This window comes from Gadus morhua, chromosome 12 (assembly GCF_902167405.1).
Source record: "Gadus morhua chromosome 12, gadMor3.0, whole genome shotgun sequence".
Taxonomy (NCBI): domain Eukaryota; kingdom Metazoa; phylum Chordata; class Actinopteri; order Gadiformes; family Gadidae; genus Gadus; species Gadus morhua.
Genome location: NC_044059.1, coordinates 11,974,301 through 11,992,078, shown reverse-complemented (window position 1 = coordinate 11,992,078; position 17,778 = coordinate 11,974,301). Strand labels below are relative to the sequence as shown.

Here is a 17,778-nt window from a genome sequence, read left to right as displayed (position 1 = left end):
CTTCCAGGGGGGGGAATAGCTTCTGTTAACAGAAAGATAACCGTTTACAGATCTAGACACAGCCAGCTAGTCAGACAAACTATACATTCAAGTAAAAACAATATAAAACCTGCAAATATAGATCTTGGGGCTTCACTAAAAAAATAGTAGGGCTTCACTATAAAGTGGCTCAAGAAATATCTGAGGAAATAAATGTTGGCCTACTATAGCAAATAAATCCAAGTGTAATGTAATGTTAGACATTGACCCAGAAACACATGCACTGTCACTGGGCGGAGGCAGTCGGCCAATCGATTGCGTTCAACATCCTGATACAGTCTGGTCATCCGGAATCACGTGAGCTGTGTGCAGAAAGTGATGAAAACAGGAGAAAACAGAGCCTTGGAGAAACGAAAGTGAGCAACAGGCCGTCCCCGCCCCGTCAACCGCTGTCAGGAACCCGGAAGAGAGCACCTGTTCTCTGCGTCTCGGTAGTGCGTTTAGTCTGCGGAAGATCAATAATACTGCTTAGAAAGGTAAGCCTCAGAGACAACATGACAATAAACGGGCTTCATTCGGGTCATAGCTGGGTTAGCTGTTCCAATGATTGAGGGTATTTTAACGTCTACCCTTCCGCGTTTCTTCAACAGTGATTTTACTTTTTGTTCAGAATGTAACATTTAGTGCAATAACCGTGGGAAGGGTGTTTTTAGGATTTTGATAAACCCACTTTACATTTTATTTTCTAAATGTTAGCAAAGCAGCATAAGAGACTGAGGTGAAAAGTATGTTAAACCCGCGAATTCCTCTCCCCAACCAAACCTGTTGCGCAGCCTAACGAGAGCCATGATGAACGTCGAGGATGAGGGGGTCTCCAACGTGGACCTGGGAGACGACAAGGAGGAATTGGTCTCCACCTTAGAACTGGGATCCAATGAGAAGGAAGGGGTCTCCAGCCTTCAACTGGGAGAAGTCAAGGAGGAAGGAGTCTCCACCGTGGATCTGGGATCCAATAAGGAGGAAGGAGTCTCCAGCCTTCACCTGGGAGAGCCGATCTCGCCTGAATCCCCTTCGGTTGATGAAGGTTACCAGCCCGGCTCGCCCTCCATGGGGAGCCCGGAGGACGAGGAAGCTCCTCCCAACAGCACCCCCGTATCTGGCCCGCCGCTCCAGGCCCAGGCTGCTGGGAACCGTTGGGTGTCCGCCCTGGACCAGTTCAAGATGAAGAGGTTCTTTGTGTTGAGGGTGAGAACATCAATGTGTTGTTATGAAAAATAAAGTGTCGATATGAAATGAATAGTTAATATAACTAAGGCCTTAAAAACACATCATTCACTTTTATTTGATCTTACTTTTATCAAATTTAACTCTGTATTATTGTTTGACGAGTCAAAATCAGAGGGGCAAGAATCCCATTTTTTCAATGAACTGCAGAGGTGTGTATTTGAGTGTCCGCTGGAAGAGGTTTTATTGTGAAAAGCCCTCTAATCGGTTCTGTTTCCGGTTCGCTGCGCCGCAGCCCGGCACCCTGACCCAGGCCATCGAGGACATCACGGCCCTGGTGGACAAAGACCAAGATGGCGCCGTCCAGGGCCTGTGGCTCATGGCAGAGTGAGTGTCAGACCGCGTCCTCCCACCAGTTCACCAAACGAAAGCCTGGCTTCTACTTGTCCGGGGTCGATTAAGAAACCCCGTAGGTCGGGAGTTCAACCAGTCCAGCGCGCGGAGGCTGCGGTTGCCATGGGTTACCGGTCCCTCTCGTCCGGGGATGTAAAAGCAGGGCAACGGGACCAGGATGTCTGTACTGCAACGTTCTCCACTTAATTCATGAGGACCGGTGTAGGAGGTTCACATGTATGGGAGTCTTCATCTTCACGTCATTATGGTCACCAGACATCCCTGAGGGAGAGACCTGTGGCGATGCTAGTGGGCTCTGAGTCCCAGCTGGAGAGGTCACGCACACACGGTGTCGAGGCCCGGGGAGTATCATTGGTTTGACCCGGCAGCTGTCTGTTCGTCAGACTAACCTGTTGCATGTCAACAAACTGGGAATCGGTACCCTACCGTTGTCGTGGGCCAAGCAGTTGGACAGCGAGGGAAATAGGGCTGTGTTTATTCAGAAGTTTTGGAATCAAGTCTGGGTTAAAAACACAAGACGGTCTGAGGAAGGCAAACTTGATTGATATTTTACCTAAAAGTTAAAACTAGGTTTCATTCTTTTGTTGTTTATGGTGCTGCTACTGAGTGTCGAGTAGTGCACTTCACTCTTTATACCGGCCAACAAACAGCCATCCCATTCAAACTTTGTTCCCCATTTCAAGAGTTACTCTATGCTCCCTGCATGACTGTCAATTATTACTTCAAATATCTTGTATAACTTGTAACCTATTTATATGCAAAAATAGTAGAGCTGGTTTGCTCCTGTGACGTTCTGGTCTTCTGATGTTCTGGTCTTCCGGTCTCAGGATGTAATTGTTCTCTGAGGTTCTGCTCCTGTGACGCTCAGGTCTTCTGGTCTTCTGATCTTCTGTTCTTGGTTGTGTGTGTGTGTGTGTGTGTGTTCTTTGCTCAGGGTAGACCACTGGAACAACGAACGGGAGCGTGTGGTGGTCCTGACAGACAGAACCCTTCTGGTCTGCAAGTACGACTTTGTGATGCTGAACTGTGAGAGGATCCACCGTATCCCTCTGAACTGCATAGACCGGATCTCCCACGGAGACTTCAGCTTCCCCAAACACTCCCTCCTCACGTGAGTTCCCCAAGCACAGCTAACTATTATGTATTCAAATAATATTCTAACATATCAGTGTTGTACAATAATATTAATACTATGAATAATGTTATAGTTGTTGTAATGTTATGAATAATGTTACAGCGTCCCCCCTTGAAGTATTCATACTCTTATAAAGTTGTAAGTTCCACAATGTCAAATTTAACGCCTTGAAAGGGGTTTGGTTTAATTTGCGTACGTTTTATTTTAATGCAACACTTGAATTGAATTATGTATTCAAAATATTGTGATCAAGTTTATTCACTTCGGATTCTTAGTCGTAACACCTTTTCATCCTTTTGTTTACATTCTTGCATGCACATCATGCTAATGACTAACATTTAGTTGAATGGCTCACGAAACTCTTAATCCATGTTAATGATTATCCATGGCACTCTCATGGCACTTAAACTCTGTAATGTTTATCGCAAGGAATCTGTCCATCTGTGCCACTGGAAACCACGAGTTTGCGTGTCACCATTTGTGTGTGTGTGGGGGGGTGTGTGTGTGGGTGTGGGTGTGGGTGTAGGTACAGGAGCTCTATGTTTGCATAGCTAAGCTCTAATGTTCAGTCACTCCTTCTTATAGTGCACCTGGCAGCAAACCCTCTCCACCCAGAACACAGTAAACATTCAAACACAGGAAACCTTCAAACACATAGGTATTGTGGAGTGGAGGGAACACTATCTGTGGTGGGGACCGTTCTGTCCGGGTTGCTAAACACTTCCTGTTTTGGGTCTACCTGGAGAATAGAGGGCGTGTACCCCTTCTGTCAGCCCTTATTTACATGGTAGAGAGGAAGTAATAGATAATCTGCAGCCTTATTCATACAGAGAAGCACTGTTGAAACCAGGACCCTGTTTTTCCTGTGTACGGGCGATATGGCACGCCAATGAAAGACAATCATTTATGTTTAAGGAAATTGTATAAAAAGGATGTAAAGAAAATGAAGGAGGAACTTCATAACGGGCTTTTCAACTGTAATTGGAGCTAAATGAGTGATGTTGCCAAGGAAACACACAATGCAGAGCTGAGGTCAGACATCGTCTTCAGGACACGATTGGAAGCTCTTAAAGAGATGTGTTTAACGTCTTAGTGAGGCTTCCCAGACACCTATAGTGTAACGCTACGGTGTGTGGTGCATTTCATAGAAAACATCGCTCATTGTAAAGCTCATACACAAGGACACTATGTTACTCAAAAAGTATCACTAATGGGCGTGGTGGGTTGTAACCATGGGGATAACACGCCCCCTTCTTCCTGAAACCTTCCACCCAAGACAAACACTATGAAACATCAGAGTGTTTGAATTCCATCTGAAACAGTGGGTTCACTGGCTCTTACAAAATATTTTAATTCCAGAAGCTACAGTAAAGCAGAAGATTCAGCATCTAATTGACTGGCTGTTCAGGCATTTGGAACAAGTAAAATTGGATAAAGTTGACACACTTTGCACAGCAGATCTACATTTCCTTGCTCCCTCTGTTCAGCGATGTTTCCACTCCTAATTTCACTGCCACGCAGATTCTTATGTAACAGAGAATAACAATACAGGTGGTGAATGATATCATGTGGCTAATAAACAGCTTTTGTAGTTGGAAGCAGTCTTCTCAAGCTAAAGTCAGATGTGGCAATGTTTACATATTCCTAGTGCAGCACTCTCAGCTCAGCTTCCTGTTCCACCATTAGACATTGACCTCTGGTGGCGCAAAACAAGAATGACACTCTCCTCCTTAGCTTTTTATACCTTCTGAATTAGCTGTAGCTTTGCCTTTATTTTCATGTATTTGGCGCTGGACCTTCTCTAGCGCCAGTAATCTATGCATGGACGGCTGAGGGAACTTGTATTTGTGGGGGTGGTTGGACCACAAGAGAAAGGAGAACTGAAAATGATTTGCACCGGAAACAAGTTTTTGTTAGATACAAAAACACCTTGCTGAATAAAACCTCAGGCACCTGAATACCGTGTTGGGGGGGAGTGGATTCATTACTTATTTGGTCAAAGGTGGAGTTTGCACTCACAACAAAACCGTCCATCTGTATTATAGCCTCTATTCCCTTAAGTTGCGTCTGTTATTCGCCTCAGGTGGTGGAGTGTTTTGTCATACCAACTGTTTTTCATTAACAGCCTCCTGGGGACAAGATGTTTCATCAGGTCTTTCAGCTGGAGATGACAATTATTGTTTAATTGTTATTGTATATTTTAATCTCTAAATTAAAATGTAATAAAGCTTAGAATTCCTGATATATTTGAATCTCTGTTCCTGATAGATAGATGGACTTTATTTGCGGAAAGGTGTTGGAGATTTAGAGGAGAGACTCCATTAGCAGTTCTTTGCTGAATGCTGTGTAAAACTGTCTATATGACGGATGGGGTTTGAAGTAAAAAAAAAACATTATGGAATATTATTTATTTTATATCTAATTGGTGATGTAGGAGATTTCTGTTTTGTTATCTTTGGCACTTACTAAGAATTTCTACTCATATTTTTTTTAATCTCAAACTTTGTTTGACTTCTTAGCTTTCACTATACAAGTCAAAGGCTAGCATTATCCACTACTAATGTCTGCTATTGTACGGACGTTATGGGTGCCTAGGGGGGTGTCCTTCATATTTTGAGGGATTAGGTTGAATGTGTTATCTAGGATCATCTTGTGAACCTTTTCAGACTGTTCAAATGCAGATAAACTTAAACATGCCTGGTATTCTAGATGAGCACCAGTAGATGCAATACATGCATAAGACCAGCAGGTGGCGTTGTAACCCCAACGGTAGCTAGTCGGGGATAATTATCACTACTCAGTCTGACATAAAGGATAGAAGTTGGATAGATTTAATGTGTATTTTTAATGCATTACTTTAAGTTTGAATGGGAATCTATTCATCCTGTCTGCCCATCTCTCTGAGGTTGTTTGTGTAACGTTGTCGTGGGAAATATTGGTTCACATAATGGACACAAAGAAAGATGTGGCTTTCAAAAGGTTTTACGGTTTTACGGTTTGAGGATTTGTTTTTATTTGCTCCAGACATCAAAGTAAAATCGCAGGTTATAATTACTTCAATTCAAGTCTGTGACAAACAATCAGTGGGCCATGAGGAACCATACTAATTATGTTATTATTTGTACGAAAAGTCGCCTTGTTTACAAACGATGGCAACAGTTTATTGGACCGCAAGCTATTTCCATCAATCTCACACCTTATTTCAGAATAAATGTACACCACTCAAATTTTACTTTACAAATCTTCCCTTCGACGTCGCCCATTGCGGTTACCATGGTAACCCTGTTGGACGTAAGCCGAGGGTGTTGAGTGGCACGCCGATTGCTGTGTTGACGGAATGTGTGTGTGTGTGCGTGTGTGTTCGCGTGTGTGTGTGTGTGCGTGCGTCTCTTGTGTTGTGGTGCAACGTGAGGACTCGGTGTGTGTGGTTGTCCTGGAGACAATGTGGGCCACTCGCCATGACAACCCGAAGCCGTGCCCCCATATTTACCCAGCATGTTGACTTATGAGTGCCGGTCCCCTGAAAGCAGAACCCTCTGAGGAATGTTCCGGCGCTTGCCGTAAAGCTTTGCAAAACACACATCGCCATTCGGGAACGCATGTGTGCTTTTATTGTGAAAAGGAACACTGTCCGAGCTAATAGTTTGAGATTAACTCCGCTGGCCAGGTGAAGGCAGTTGTATTATGCTAGAGTTAAGCCCCTTTCTACTCAGGGGGGGGAGAGGAGAGTTATTTCTCTACTAGTTTTAAGGTATGAGGTACTTCTTTTTCAGGTACTTAGGTAGGTTGTCTACAGGCGCTTTGAACACGTTAGTGTTGGATCGTTAAAAGACAAAATGGAGGTTCTACTTCGGTCACTTCACTTACTCCTGTTGCTGCTGAGGAGGTGAGAGAGAGGGAGAGAGGAGTGGGAGAGAGAGAGACGGAGAGAGACAGAGGGAGAGAGAGAGACGGAGAGAGAGAGAGGGAGAGAGAGAGAGAGAGAGAGAGAGAGAGACGGAGAGAGAGAGAAAAGGAGCGAGAGAGAGAGAGAGAGAGAGAGACGGAGAGAGACAGAGGGAGAGAGAGAGACGGAGAGAGAGAGAGAGAGGGAGAGAGAGAGGGAGAGGGAGAGACGGAGAGACAGAGGGAGAGAGGGAGACGGAGAGAGAGAGGGAGAGACGGAGAGACAGAGGGAGAGAGAGAGACGGAGAGAGAGAGAGAGGGAGAGAGAGAGGGAGAGGGAGACGGAGAGAGAGAGAGAAAAGGAGCGAGAGAGAGAGGGAGAGGGAGAGAGAGAGAGGGAGAGAGACGGAGGCAGGCAGCTAGTGAAAGTCCAAACCCCTCAGCACTAGCATTGACACACCATCTCCACCCCACCCCCACCACCTCCACCACCTCCACCCCCACCACCCCCACCACCTCCACCACCTCCACCACCACGGAGGCTTCTGGGGCCCCTGGCGGCCTCACCCGGCCCTGCCCTCGCTGCCTGTCCGGGCTGGTCCGCTCCCACTCCCGGCTTACCTGAGGAATTCTCTCCAGCTTTCCTTTTTTTTAATATCCCCATTTATACCGTGCTAGCGCTGCTCTCCGACAAAAGGAAATGCATACAAATCAATCTTCTCCTCCACCGCTACAACCTCCTCCAGCACCCCCGCCCCATATTGTGTACTCCTTTTGGGGGAACATAATCACTCTTTTGAGGCTGGGCTTTGGCTTTTGTGCCCACACGGAAGTCGTCTCCCCCCCCCCCCCGTCCCTCTCCCCCTCTCTCCTCTCCCTTTCTCTCTCGTATATCCCAGCCTCTCTCTTATCACCCAGGGTATGAAGTTCATCAGGAGCCTTATGTAAACAGGGCATGATGGGATAGTTGTTGTTATTGGACACCCCTCCAACCCCGACCAGCAAGGACACCAAGCCTCTCCTCCCCCCTGGGCATTTGATTCTGCTGGGTAGGATGGGCTGTTGCTCAAGGTCTGGGGGGGAGAGAAGGACGTGGGGGAGGAGGAGGAGGAGGAGGTGGAAGAGAAGGATTAAGAAATCTGTCATTTTTATTGTCTGCATCACATGGGTTATCATTCCAGTCAGTTCTTGTGAATTCATGGAGCCAAACCAAACAAGCACTGTTATTTTAATTGTGTGGTTATTCTGCGGAAAAACAGGCAGGCAGTTGAACCGTAAACCAGTAGCAATCTGTCATGTAAGGGTGAAGCCCTCACCACTTCATACTGTAGGGAGCACGCCGACGTATTACCAAGATACCATCAAGGTGGTAACACGTTTCTCTTGTTATTCTAGATGAATAAGTTACACATTCAACAAGATGTGTTACATTAGTTACGCTTTCTTTTCACGTTCAGTATTTGCTTTCAGATGTAGATCCATCACTTCTCGCTCTAATTGAGAGGTGACTAAATTAGATTCTACAAAGGGCGTAACCATATAAATCAATTCTTTAAGATTGAAAGGTAGACTTCTGTTTTGGCCCGAGGCACGACCCATTGGGTGGCGACCTTTAGTTTGAATTTGTTCCTGTGAAAACGGGTTTGTGGGGCCCTGTATTATCATTGTTATAAGGATCTTGCGACGCCCCTGTATGATCTTAAGGTGTCATTGTAAAAAAGGTAAATGTTGGCTCAGCAACCCGAGCCAGCATTACTTCAACCTCCGGAGCTGATGGGTTTAGGGAGTGTGTTCTTCTGAGGTCTGCCTAGCCGTGGAAAGGTATGTCCCCTGGGCATGCTCATTAAACCTATTTGCTCTGAAATGTAGAGAGGTGTGTGTGTGTGTGTGTGTGTGTGTGTGTGTGTGTGTGTGTGTGTGTGTGTGTGTGTGTGTGTGTGTGTGTGTGTGTGTGTGTGTGTGTGTGTGTGTGTGTGTGTGTGTCTGATTCTTTTTTTTTTTTTCATTCATTGTGACGGCTGAGGCATTTGGGAGAGCCCCAGGTGTTGTCGGGGTACAGTTGGCGCTTCTGGTCACAACGGCTATTTTATAAGCTAAAAATAGTCACATTATTTACGGTTCTACTCAAAGAAACGAACAATTCAGTGACGGGGACGGGTGTAGCTAACCCTGCGGCGGGTGTTTCCAGGAGAGAGGGCGACGGCGTGCGCGTGTTCTGGGACCGCCTGCGGGAGCCGTCCTTCGCCTCGCGGTGGAACCCCTTCACCGTCGACTATCCCTACATGACCTTCACCGACCACCCCGTGAGGGCCACCAACGACAAGTTCTCCACACTCTGCGACGTAAGTCCCGCACCCACGCTGACGCGTCCTCCCTGGCGCCAGGCGGCGGTCCAAAGGCCTCCGCTGGCCTCCGTCAGTTTAATGAGCTTCCCAGTGCTCGATTCTGGGAGGCGAGTATCCTCTCACCTGCTAATAAATGATGAGATCGTTTTTCTATCAATTGGTTGTGTTGACTGTGATGGACGAGCCCTGTTGAGCCCAGATTACGGCGTTTGGCACGATGCTGATGGCAGCAGGACGAGGCTGTTTAGGAGGAACCCTGACATGATTTATGTCCAGCTATTTTTATTATTTGTATAACCCTTAAGGTCCTTTTCCATTGAATAACATTGTTTTGTTGCAATTTGATTCCCACGTCAATAACAAAAACAATGGAACTGAATGGGACTGTCCACATACGACCCAAGATCTGTTTTCCAAAAGAAATCTCCAAAATAGTGATAGCCCACTTTAAGTTATCAAACAGGGAATCAACCTCTAAATCAAATGTCTCCAAAAATGATTTTATCAAAGAAAGCTGAAAATGCACACAGAGACAGCCATTTATCATATTCCCCTCATCTGCAAACTCTCCTTCGTACACTATTTTACACTTCGAATAAAGCTGAAACATTTTAGAACTGATCATGCTTCCTGGGTTGGTTCGGGTGCAATCGGTGCAGAACATTTAACAATAAGTTCCCATGTGCTGTAGACTGATTCATAAGGAGGATACAGATTTGAAGCACTTTAATCTAATGATCATGAATTAAAGTTATTTTGTTCTGAAATTAGTTTAATTTATTTATTGAAGCATTTTCTAACTGAACAAGAGTCTTGAAATGTGTGTTGAATATTCAAAATACACATTCTCTCTGGACAGTCGTCAGTTTTAGCAAGCCTATCTTGGCCTGCTATGAAAAAAATGATTTACGATGGAAAGAAAGCACACGGGCAACACTTTTTTTCGATAAGCTTGAGGGTGTGTTCGAGCTTTGTATGAATTAAATAATATCACCCCGCTAATCATCATATCGTCTGCAAACGGTGGCGCCCCGTGTTTCACGCGCATGCGAGAAGCCCTTAAATCAGAGCGCTTGTGAAACCCCCTGCAATGTGACACAAATTCCTGGTGGGTCGGCGATGCGTAGCGTGTCCGATGGCCTAATGACAGAGTGTGTGTGCAGCCGAGCAGAACCACATGCCTGGGAATGTGCCACAATCGGTGTCATGGACCTCCGGCCCCAGGACGAGAAGTGTGCCTTGCAAGGGCCCCATCCCCCCGTTTAAACGCACGCAGGCACGCACACGGTCGTACTGTACGCTCACACCAAAAGCTGTAAAAGACGCAGAATAGCTCAAAACGCAAAGCGCCGTCAAAAATGGTTACAGCTGATATCGCTCTGGGGCGTGTGTTTACTGGGACCCACGCCGGCGAGAGACATCTGAATTCCGATTGGCTGGCGGTCATTTACAGCCGAAACGCTACTAGCTAATTTGCATAAAGTTGAGCTGTTTTCAACTCATTTGCAGCATTACAGCTTTAAAGCTATCGCTCAAACGTTTTATCGCTCCTATCGCTTTATCGCTCATGTCTAATAGAAAGTGAATGGGCGTTTACCACTCAAAACGCTTTACAGCTTTTGGTGTGCACGTACAATTAGTGCAGAAGAGTTAACCTACAGGAATTCCTCAGATCTGTCAGTCAGTCTGTCCAGTACCTGACTACCGGTCAGCCTTTCTGCCCGGCTGTCAGTCACTATGGTCTGCCTGGCTACCTGCCTGCTTTCACCCATATGGATTTCCACAAAAATGTACAATTTTGGGATGTTTTCATTGCAAAGTCTAAGTCTAATCATACCAACCACAAACAGTACTAGTACAGTAAAATGTCCTCAAAGTATCAGTATCAACACATAGTACAGATAACATGTCCTCAGAGTATCAGCATCAACATGTGGTACTTCCGCCTGGTCCCTGAACAGGTCCAGGACTTCCGTGTGCAGCTGAAGGCGGGGGCGGAGAAGGCCCTCTTAGAGAAGCCGGTTCCTGGCAAGGCCAACGGGGTCCTGCTCCTCAACCAGCCCCTCCTCATCGAGGCCTACGTGGGCCTCATGGCCATGGTCGGCAACCAGAACAAACTAGGCTACTGCCTTGCTCGTGGACACATTGGCTTATGAGCACCCCCGCAAAACGTCCCTTCCTGACGTACCTTCTGTTCGCTTTTCTTTCGCTTTTGTTTTCGTGCAGTTTGGTGTCGTAGCGGTCACTCGTCATCGACAGAAGTTTACTATCGCTTAGGTTTGTCGAGCCTCTCCTGTCTTTAGTGGCTGTGACTGAAATGTATTTATATAAAGAAGAAGAGCTAAGTGGCTTTGCCGTTATTTAGATTGATTCATAGAGCGTGCCGTTATGTACACTGCTTTGGAGTCAAGATTGAAATCACTACAGGCGATTTCACCTACAGGTGGGGTGGTGGGTTTGAAGTAAGAGTTGTTAAGTCGGCGAGCTGATGGGAGGAGGCCGATGTTGAGAAACCACCCGCCATTTCTTTCATCTTGGGAGATGGTAAACCAACTCTCTTCATTCCGGCGTCATGTGTCATATCCTCTCTCTCCCTTTCAACCTCCTGTCCGTCCTCCGCGTCCATGAAGGAACACAAAGTTACTGTTCAACAAATAAACTCCCACTGTTCGACTTCTCTGTGGTGTTCACATGTACTGTGTCCATATCAGTCACTTTGTTCATTTGTTTTGCATTGTTTAAATCGTTTTGAGGTCATTTCCAGTTGGTTCTCCAGGTTGCAAAAAGGGAATGTAAACCCTTGTTATGTGAGGTTTTGTTATTTGTCTCTTCTGAAGGATGGCTATCTTTGTCCCTGTCAACCTAAATCATTAAATTACTATTATTTCAGTAGATGTGTCTAAATTAGTGTATTAACAGTACACAGTGCATATCTAGCCCCAGCTACAAAGTCTTCATTGGACTCCCCCTGCACTGTTGGCTGTAAATTTCCATGCAACATCTTTTCCTTAAACTTGGCTGCCAACCATAATAATAAACACGTCAGTCCTTTAACGTCATCATCCTGTTGAATTATTTGATTGGCAAACCCCTTGAATCAACGGTTAACCTCCTTTGCACTCCTCAGCTTCAGTCCGTTGATCTACCTGGCAGGACAGATAATTGGTGAGTGTTTGTCACCACAGTAGAAGTTGCACAAAGGGGCTTTAGAGAAACACTACTTTAATAGGAAACCTATTCACACCTGAGAGAATCAAATGAAACAAGCGGACAACACACTTATGCTTCCCAGCGATGTGGAGGAGGTGGTGGTGATGGTGGTGGAGGAGGAGATGGTGGTGGTGGAGGAGGAAGAGGAGATTGGGAGGAGGTTAAGCTCTGAGAACTCATCCAACCGTTTCAAGGTACGGCGTGTCCTCTGTGCTTGTCCATCAGCTGTCGTCGATGGGGCTCAGGATTGTGTAATTGTTGGGTTGTTGGACTCCAAGCTCAAAGTGTCTGGGTTCGATCCCCCAGTGTACAGTCTACAGAGACAGATGCCCCGAACCCCTACCTGCTCCCTAATGACCTTTATTCAAACTCAGTGGAAGTCACCTTTGATAAGAGTCTGCTCAGTAAGGGTTAAGGTGATTATGCACGTGGTTGCGTCTTTAATTTAAGGGCTGTGAGTTTCCTTGTAGCAACGCTCCGTATTCCTGCGGCTATTCCAGTTGGTAAGAACAGGATAAACTCGAAGTGAAAGAAGAACAAAGTGTTACCTACATTTCTAGCTATTCAAATTTTGTTTAAATTGCTAAAAAAAATTGGTAAAAAAAAAAAATGTTGTTAGAGTAAAGTAGTTGAAGGCTTTTTTTGGCAGGTATTGACACTCCTTCAAGGTGTTGGCACTACACGTGAGATAAACGAATATACTTCGTTTGTTGAAGGATTTCGGTGAAGCCAAACAGCAGATGTTTCATCATAACTAGCGGGCTTTAAACTCGGAACAAACATTGAAACAAATCTTAAGGTTTCAATGACCCTAAACTAATTGTTCCAATGGGGGTGATGAACAAAACAGCACTGTTCTAAATAATGAACCTTTCTGTACTTATTCATTCTTTATTAATTTAAGTTTCCCCCTTACCAAAAAAAGTGCAAGCGCTTGCCAACGTCTCCTTTCCCAGTGGGGTTGCAGTGACGGTGAGTAGGGCTCTACAAGACGGATGAAAACTACGGACAGGAGGACCGTAACCCGGAGGGCGTTCACCTTCGTTCCCGTGTGCAGAGGTGAGCCGTCACCCCGGGTAACGTCGGGTTACTCCGGGTACTTTCAGCTTTATGGCGGGAAGTTGATCCCGCTAGCAATACAACCACTGCGGTGATCTGAGGGGAAGCAGTAGTATATAAAAAGTCATAGCTTTGATGCTAACAGATTTCAGTTGGACAGTTCGAATAAGGCTCTCTTCTGTTGAAGGCAGAAATCAAACTTGTAACCTCAGTCTTTCTGCCTTGCGTTTGCTGAACTGCTGTTCAGCCGCTCTGGAAGTTGTTTGTTAAAGTCCTCAACTTGAAATAATACACACTGTAAGGATCCAAGGGGAAGCAGTTGATGAAATGCTAGCGCGTGAACAGTGTTAAGGCTAGCAAGACTAGCTCCAGAAGTAGGCCTACACAACCCACGTCTTTAAAAGTTAATGTATTTCTCCCCGAAAATCTTATAAATTAGTTAAATGATTGGAAAAACAAATTTCTCCTACGGGGGATTAATAAAGTTGTATCTAATTATTTTTCAATTTTTTTTAAAAAAGCCTTTTGCTAATTTCTCTTTTACTGTAGGCTATATGTTTTAACAACCCTTTTTTTTCTTTTAAACTCTGTAGCACCTTGAGATTTTCTTTTCTTTGCTTTACAAATAAAATGTATTATTAGGGGTCCAAGCCAACAGGTTGGATCCCTATTGTTTTTTCCTATTATTATTTCCCCCTAGAAGTGGTACCACAGCCCAAACCGTAAATGGTGCCGACACGCCAATTGCATGACTAGATCCAGGTCCGTGAACACTACGCAGACCACAAAATTCAGACACGCCGGCCACTAGGTGGCGCTATACCAAGGAAAGACGCGTTTGGGGCTATAACTCCCACACCGAACCTCCCACAGTCGAAAACTTGTACACACATATGCACTGGAGTCTTGCATCTTTTGGCCTAGGCCACGCCCATTTGCGTCTATAATTATTATTATTATTATTATTATTAAATAAACCAAGTGTGTTGTTCAAATCTAGGTCCATGTCTATGCCACCTTAAACGCTAGTATGATATGCGTGAATAATTATTGTTCATTTAGGATTATGTATATTTAATCATGAATTCATCATAAAATCAGGCAAAGGTATGAAGTTTTAAGAGCTTAAAATAGGGCGCTATGCGACCTTACCCATCCTGTCCGACGACATCTGGACGGCTCCCAAGCAGCCCACGTCAGCTCGGCCGGGGTGTGAGGCGACATTCCCCGGAGCCCCGAGGGGGAATTTGATTGGGAAAACAGAGAGGGCTTAAAAACAAAAATCCCCCTCGGTGGACGCCTGCGACCCCGGATGGCCCGGGCCGTAGCCCCGCCTGCCTGGCGTTCCGAGAGGGAGTAACATTAGACAAATTCCGCCAGTCTCTTGAAAAATCCACGGCTTGGCATGTCATCCTCTCGGCCCTCCGGAATACCGCAGCATTCCCGGGATGGAAGCTCCGGTCTCGGTATCCAATGCTACTTTTCAGAGTTCAGGCGTCCTTATCCTACGAAAACATTTAGTTTATGTTGTTGAAGAAGCGACCTCGGGGATGTCCCGGCCCTGTTTGTCTGGTAAACAAGCCCCACCTGTCAAAGGTATGCCGGTTGCTAGCGGTCTCTGAGGTCTAGAATGGACCGTTAAAAAATCTTTGACGCTGCGGTTTTTTTCCCGCCTCCCTCGCTTGAGTTTTTTGGGCCATGTGTGAAGGAGTTCACGTGGGATGAAGTGTGTGTGTGTGTGTGTGTGTGTGTGTGTGTGTGTGTGTGTGTGTGTGTGTGTGTGTGTGTGTGTGTGTGTGTGTGTGTGTGTGTGTGTGTGTGTGTGTGTGTGTGCGTTTGCGTGCGTGCGCGCGTGCGCGCGCGCGCGCGCAGGCCTACTGTCTGTGTTTACATGTACAGTGTGTGTGTGTGGACCTTTTTGGACCCACACTAGAACTGCAACATTGTTTTACACACACGCACACACTCAGATACGCACGCACGGTACAGCTACTGGACGTCTTGACCCCTCTCACATAACGTCCATAGAAACACTGTTTGTATTTATCCGCGGGCCTCGTGCGATTCTCTGCCAGCTGTCCGTGTTGTGTCTGGGGCCGCGTGCTGAACCCGCCCGGGAATGGGAAGCTGGCACTGTCCCCTCCCGAACGGCCGGTATGCCGGAGCGCCCAGCACACCCTGAATACAATGAGAAACATACACGAAATGTGTTGTTGTTGCGTAACCCAAGTAGGGCCAGCGAATTCGACCTTAAGGAAGGAACAAAATTATTGTTTTGATATTTTAATGAGGATGGAGCAGCACGAAACTGAATTTCTCGCTGACTCTGAAATTCGCCGCTTTGGGAGGAGAAAATTATTATTCTCACATGTTAATTTAATTATTTTGTTATAAAAAAGTTATTATTAAAGGTTAACTTATTTAAAATAACACTGGTCTTGGCTCATTAAAACTTAAATGAGTCTTTTAATAATTGTTTTACCTCTGAAATCGCGATGCCTTTCAAAGGCTACCTATAAGCTTTGATGCTAACAGATTACAGTTCGACCGATTTAATCAGGCTCTCTTCTGTTTGATACAGAAATCGAAAAACAACAACTTGTGACCTCAGTCTTTCTGCCTTGCGGTTGCTGGACTGCTGCTCAACCGCTCTGGCAGTTGTTTGTTAAGGTCCTCAACTTCAAATAATACACACTGAAACTTGCATACAAAAACACCTGAACACACACACATAGACACGGGCACGCAACCCACACAACATGAGTCACAAACCCATACACTGACAACATCAGCAATAAAGCAACCCACATCTCTGTGAATCACGTACCGTACAGCGTGACGGCTATTGATGCTAATGACAGCTTCCAGGTATTACCCAACATCTCATACCTCAGAAACCGCCAGCTATGGTGTCGATTTCCAAATATCACCTCATGATAATTTGTTAACACTTGCGCAATTGGGCCTTTTGGTGCAGAGACGGTAAAATTGAATAAAGGCCAAAGATATTTCTTCTGCAGTGATTTCTCTTTCAGATGGTTGCCAGTAGGGGGCGATGTGCATCTGTGGCCCTACTGCGTGAGGTTTTCTTATTTAACAGTATACTACAGCATTTATTTTCACGCTTTGCCTTTGAGGTGGCTTTAATGCTGTTTACCTATGATACACCCATGCATCATTTATTAACACTAACCCTAACACTCTATATTTATTGTTATCAATTGCGTCACTCAAAATGTTTCATACCTTTGCAGTTCTTAAATAAACTCTGAAATGATACGATATCGTTGTATTAATTATTTTCTTCAAATCAATGAAAGTATTTCACATATTTAAACATACTTCAAAACAAGGATGAATTGGTCACAAATTAACAAATTATTGTGACCATCAGTATCATTAATTATAAATAATAATAATATAATATATCATACAATAATCAAGTTCAATAAGAGTAATCATACCATGCATACATTTTGTAGCAACTATGTTTGTATATATATATATCGATATAGATAGATATTAGATACCTAAACTCTCCCTATATATTTATCTTTTGCCATCTATTTACATTTTTATATATATATATATATATAGTATATCACTATAGATAATATCTCTCTATATTTCTATATCTTCAGATGGATGTCCATAGATATAGAAATATATCTGTAGTTTCTAGAACAAATAAACCCCAGTAACATCAGGAGCTGGAGGACTTATGACCTGAAAGTCATAACAGCAGAATTATCCTCTGAGAATGTTAATGAGCCGGGCCCCAGCGGGGGGCCAATCGCCCAGGGCCCTCGCTCGGCCTCAAGTGGAGCAGTTTATGAGGTTAAGATGTCAGTCTGAGGGCCCCTCTCCTTGTTACTGTCCCCTAGCACGACCGGGGGGACCGGGGGAGCGATGGGGGGGGGGGGGGGGGGGGGGGGGGGGAGACGGAGGGACAGATGGGGGAGAGAGAGAATGTCACACTCGTCTCTATAATTGACAACCGTAATTACAATGTTTCACTTTTCTGTAATTCTATACAGTCTTAGTCGGGGGTCTTGTTTTGTTATGTTCTTGTATTTTTACCGACTTGCATGGATTTGAGAGAGAGAGAGAGAGAGAGAGAGAGAGAGAGAGAGAGAGAGAGAGAGAGAGAGAGAGAGAGAGAGAGAGAGAGAGAGAGAGAGAGAGAGAGGAATGTGAGAGGGTGATACCAACTGATCACCCTGGCTTCTGCCCTCGCTGACCCCTCTTCCCTCCACCCAGCCACCCCTACCATCCAGGCACCATGGGCCCCAGCAACCTCCCGGCTCCTTCACATGGCTGGCATGTGGTGGAGGTGGTGGTGGAGGTGGGAGGTGGTGGTGGAGGAGATGCATCTGACAGCAAGTGTCGCTCGGTGACAGCTGTTAGCTACGGTTTCACCAGATGTCCGACACCGCTAACCTTTTGCCCGCTGCGCCGCGGTACGACTTTACATGCTCGGTAAATATTTTCTCAACACCCAGATCACAGGAGGGCGTGATGCAGAAT

The 17,778-nt window shown here is 45.4% G+C and overlaps 1 protein-coding gene across 1 annotated transcript; it reads left to right on the top strand.

The window, feature by feature from the left end:
* Positions 1–308: 308 nt before the first annotated feature.
* Positions 309–12,041, top strand: tprg1 (tumor protein p63 regulated 1). Its single transcript, XM_030372235.1, has 6 exons — positions 309–515; positions 813–1,224; positions 1,499–1,590; positions 2,552–2,728; positions 8,826–8,979; positions 10,944–12,041. The coding sequence occupies exons 2-6, from the start codon at positions 826–828 to the stop codon at positions 11,136–11,138; spliced, it is 1,017 nt and encodes a 338-aa protein (XP_030228095.1). The 5' UTR covers positions 309–515; positions 813–825; the 3' UTR covers positions 11,139–12,041.
* The last annotated feature ends 5,737 nt before the right edge of the window (positions 12,042–17,778 follow it).

Excerpts from the sequence above, each read along its gene's own strand:
- tprg1 (XM_030372235.1), top strand. The coding sequence starts at position 826 with ATGATGAACGTCGAGGATGAGGGGGTCTCCAACGTGGACCTGGGAGAC. Across the intron at positions 1,225-1,498 it reads AGAGGTTCTTTGTGTTGAGG|CCCGGCACCCTGACCCAGGC; the intron begins GTGAGAACATCA and ends GCTGCGCCGCAG. Across the intron at positions 1,591-2,551 it reads GGCCTGTGGCTCATGGCAGA|GGTAGACCACTGGAACAACG; the intron begins GTGAGTGTCAGA and ends TTCTTTGCTCAG.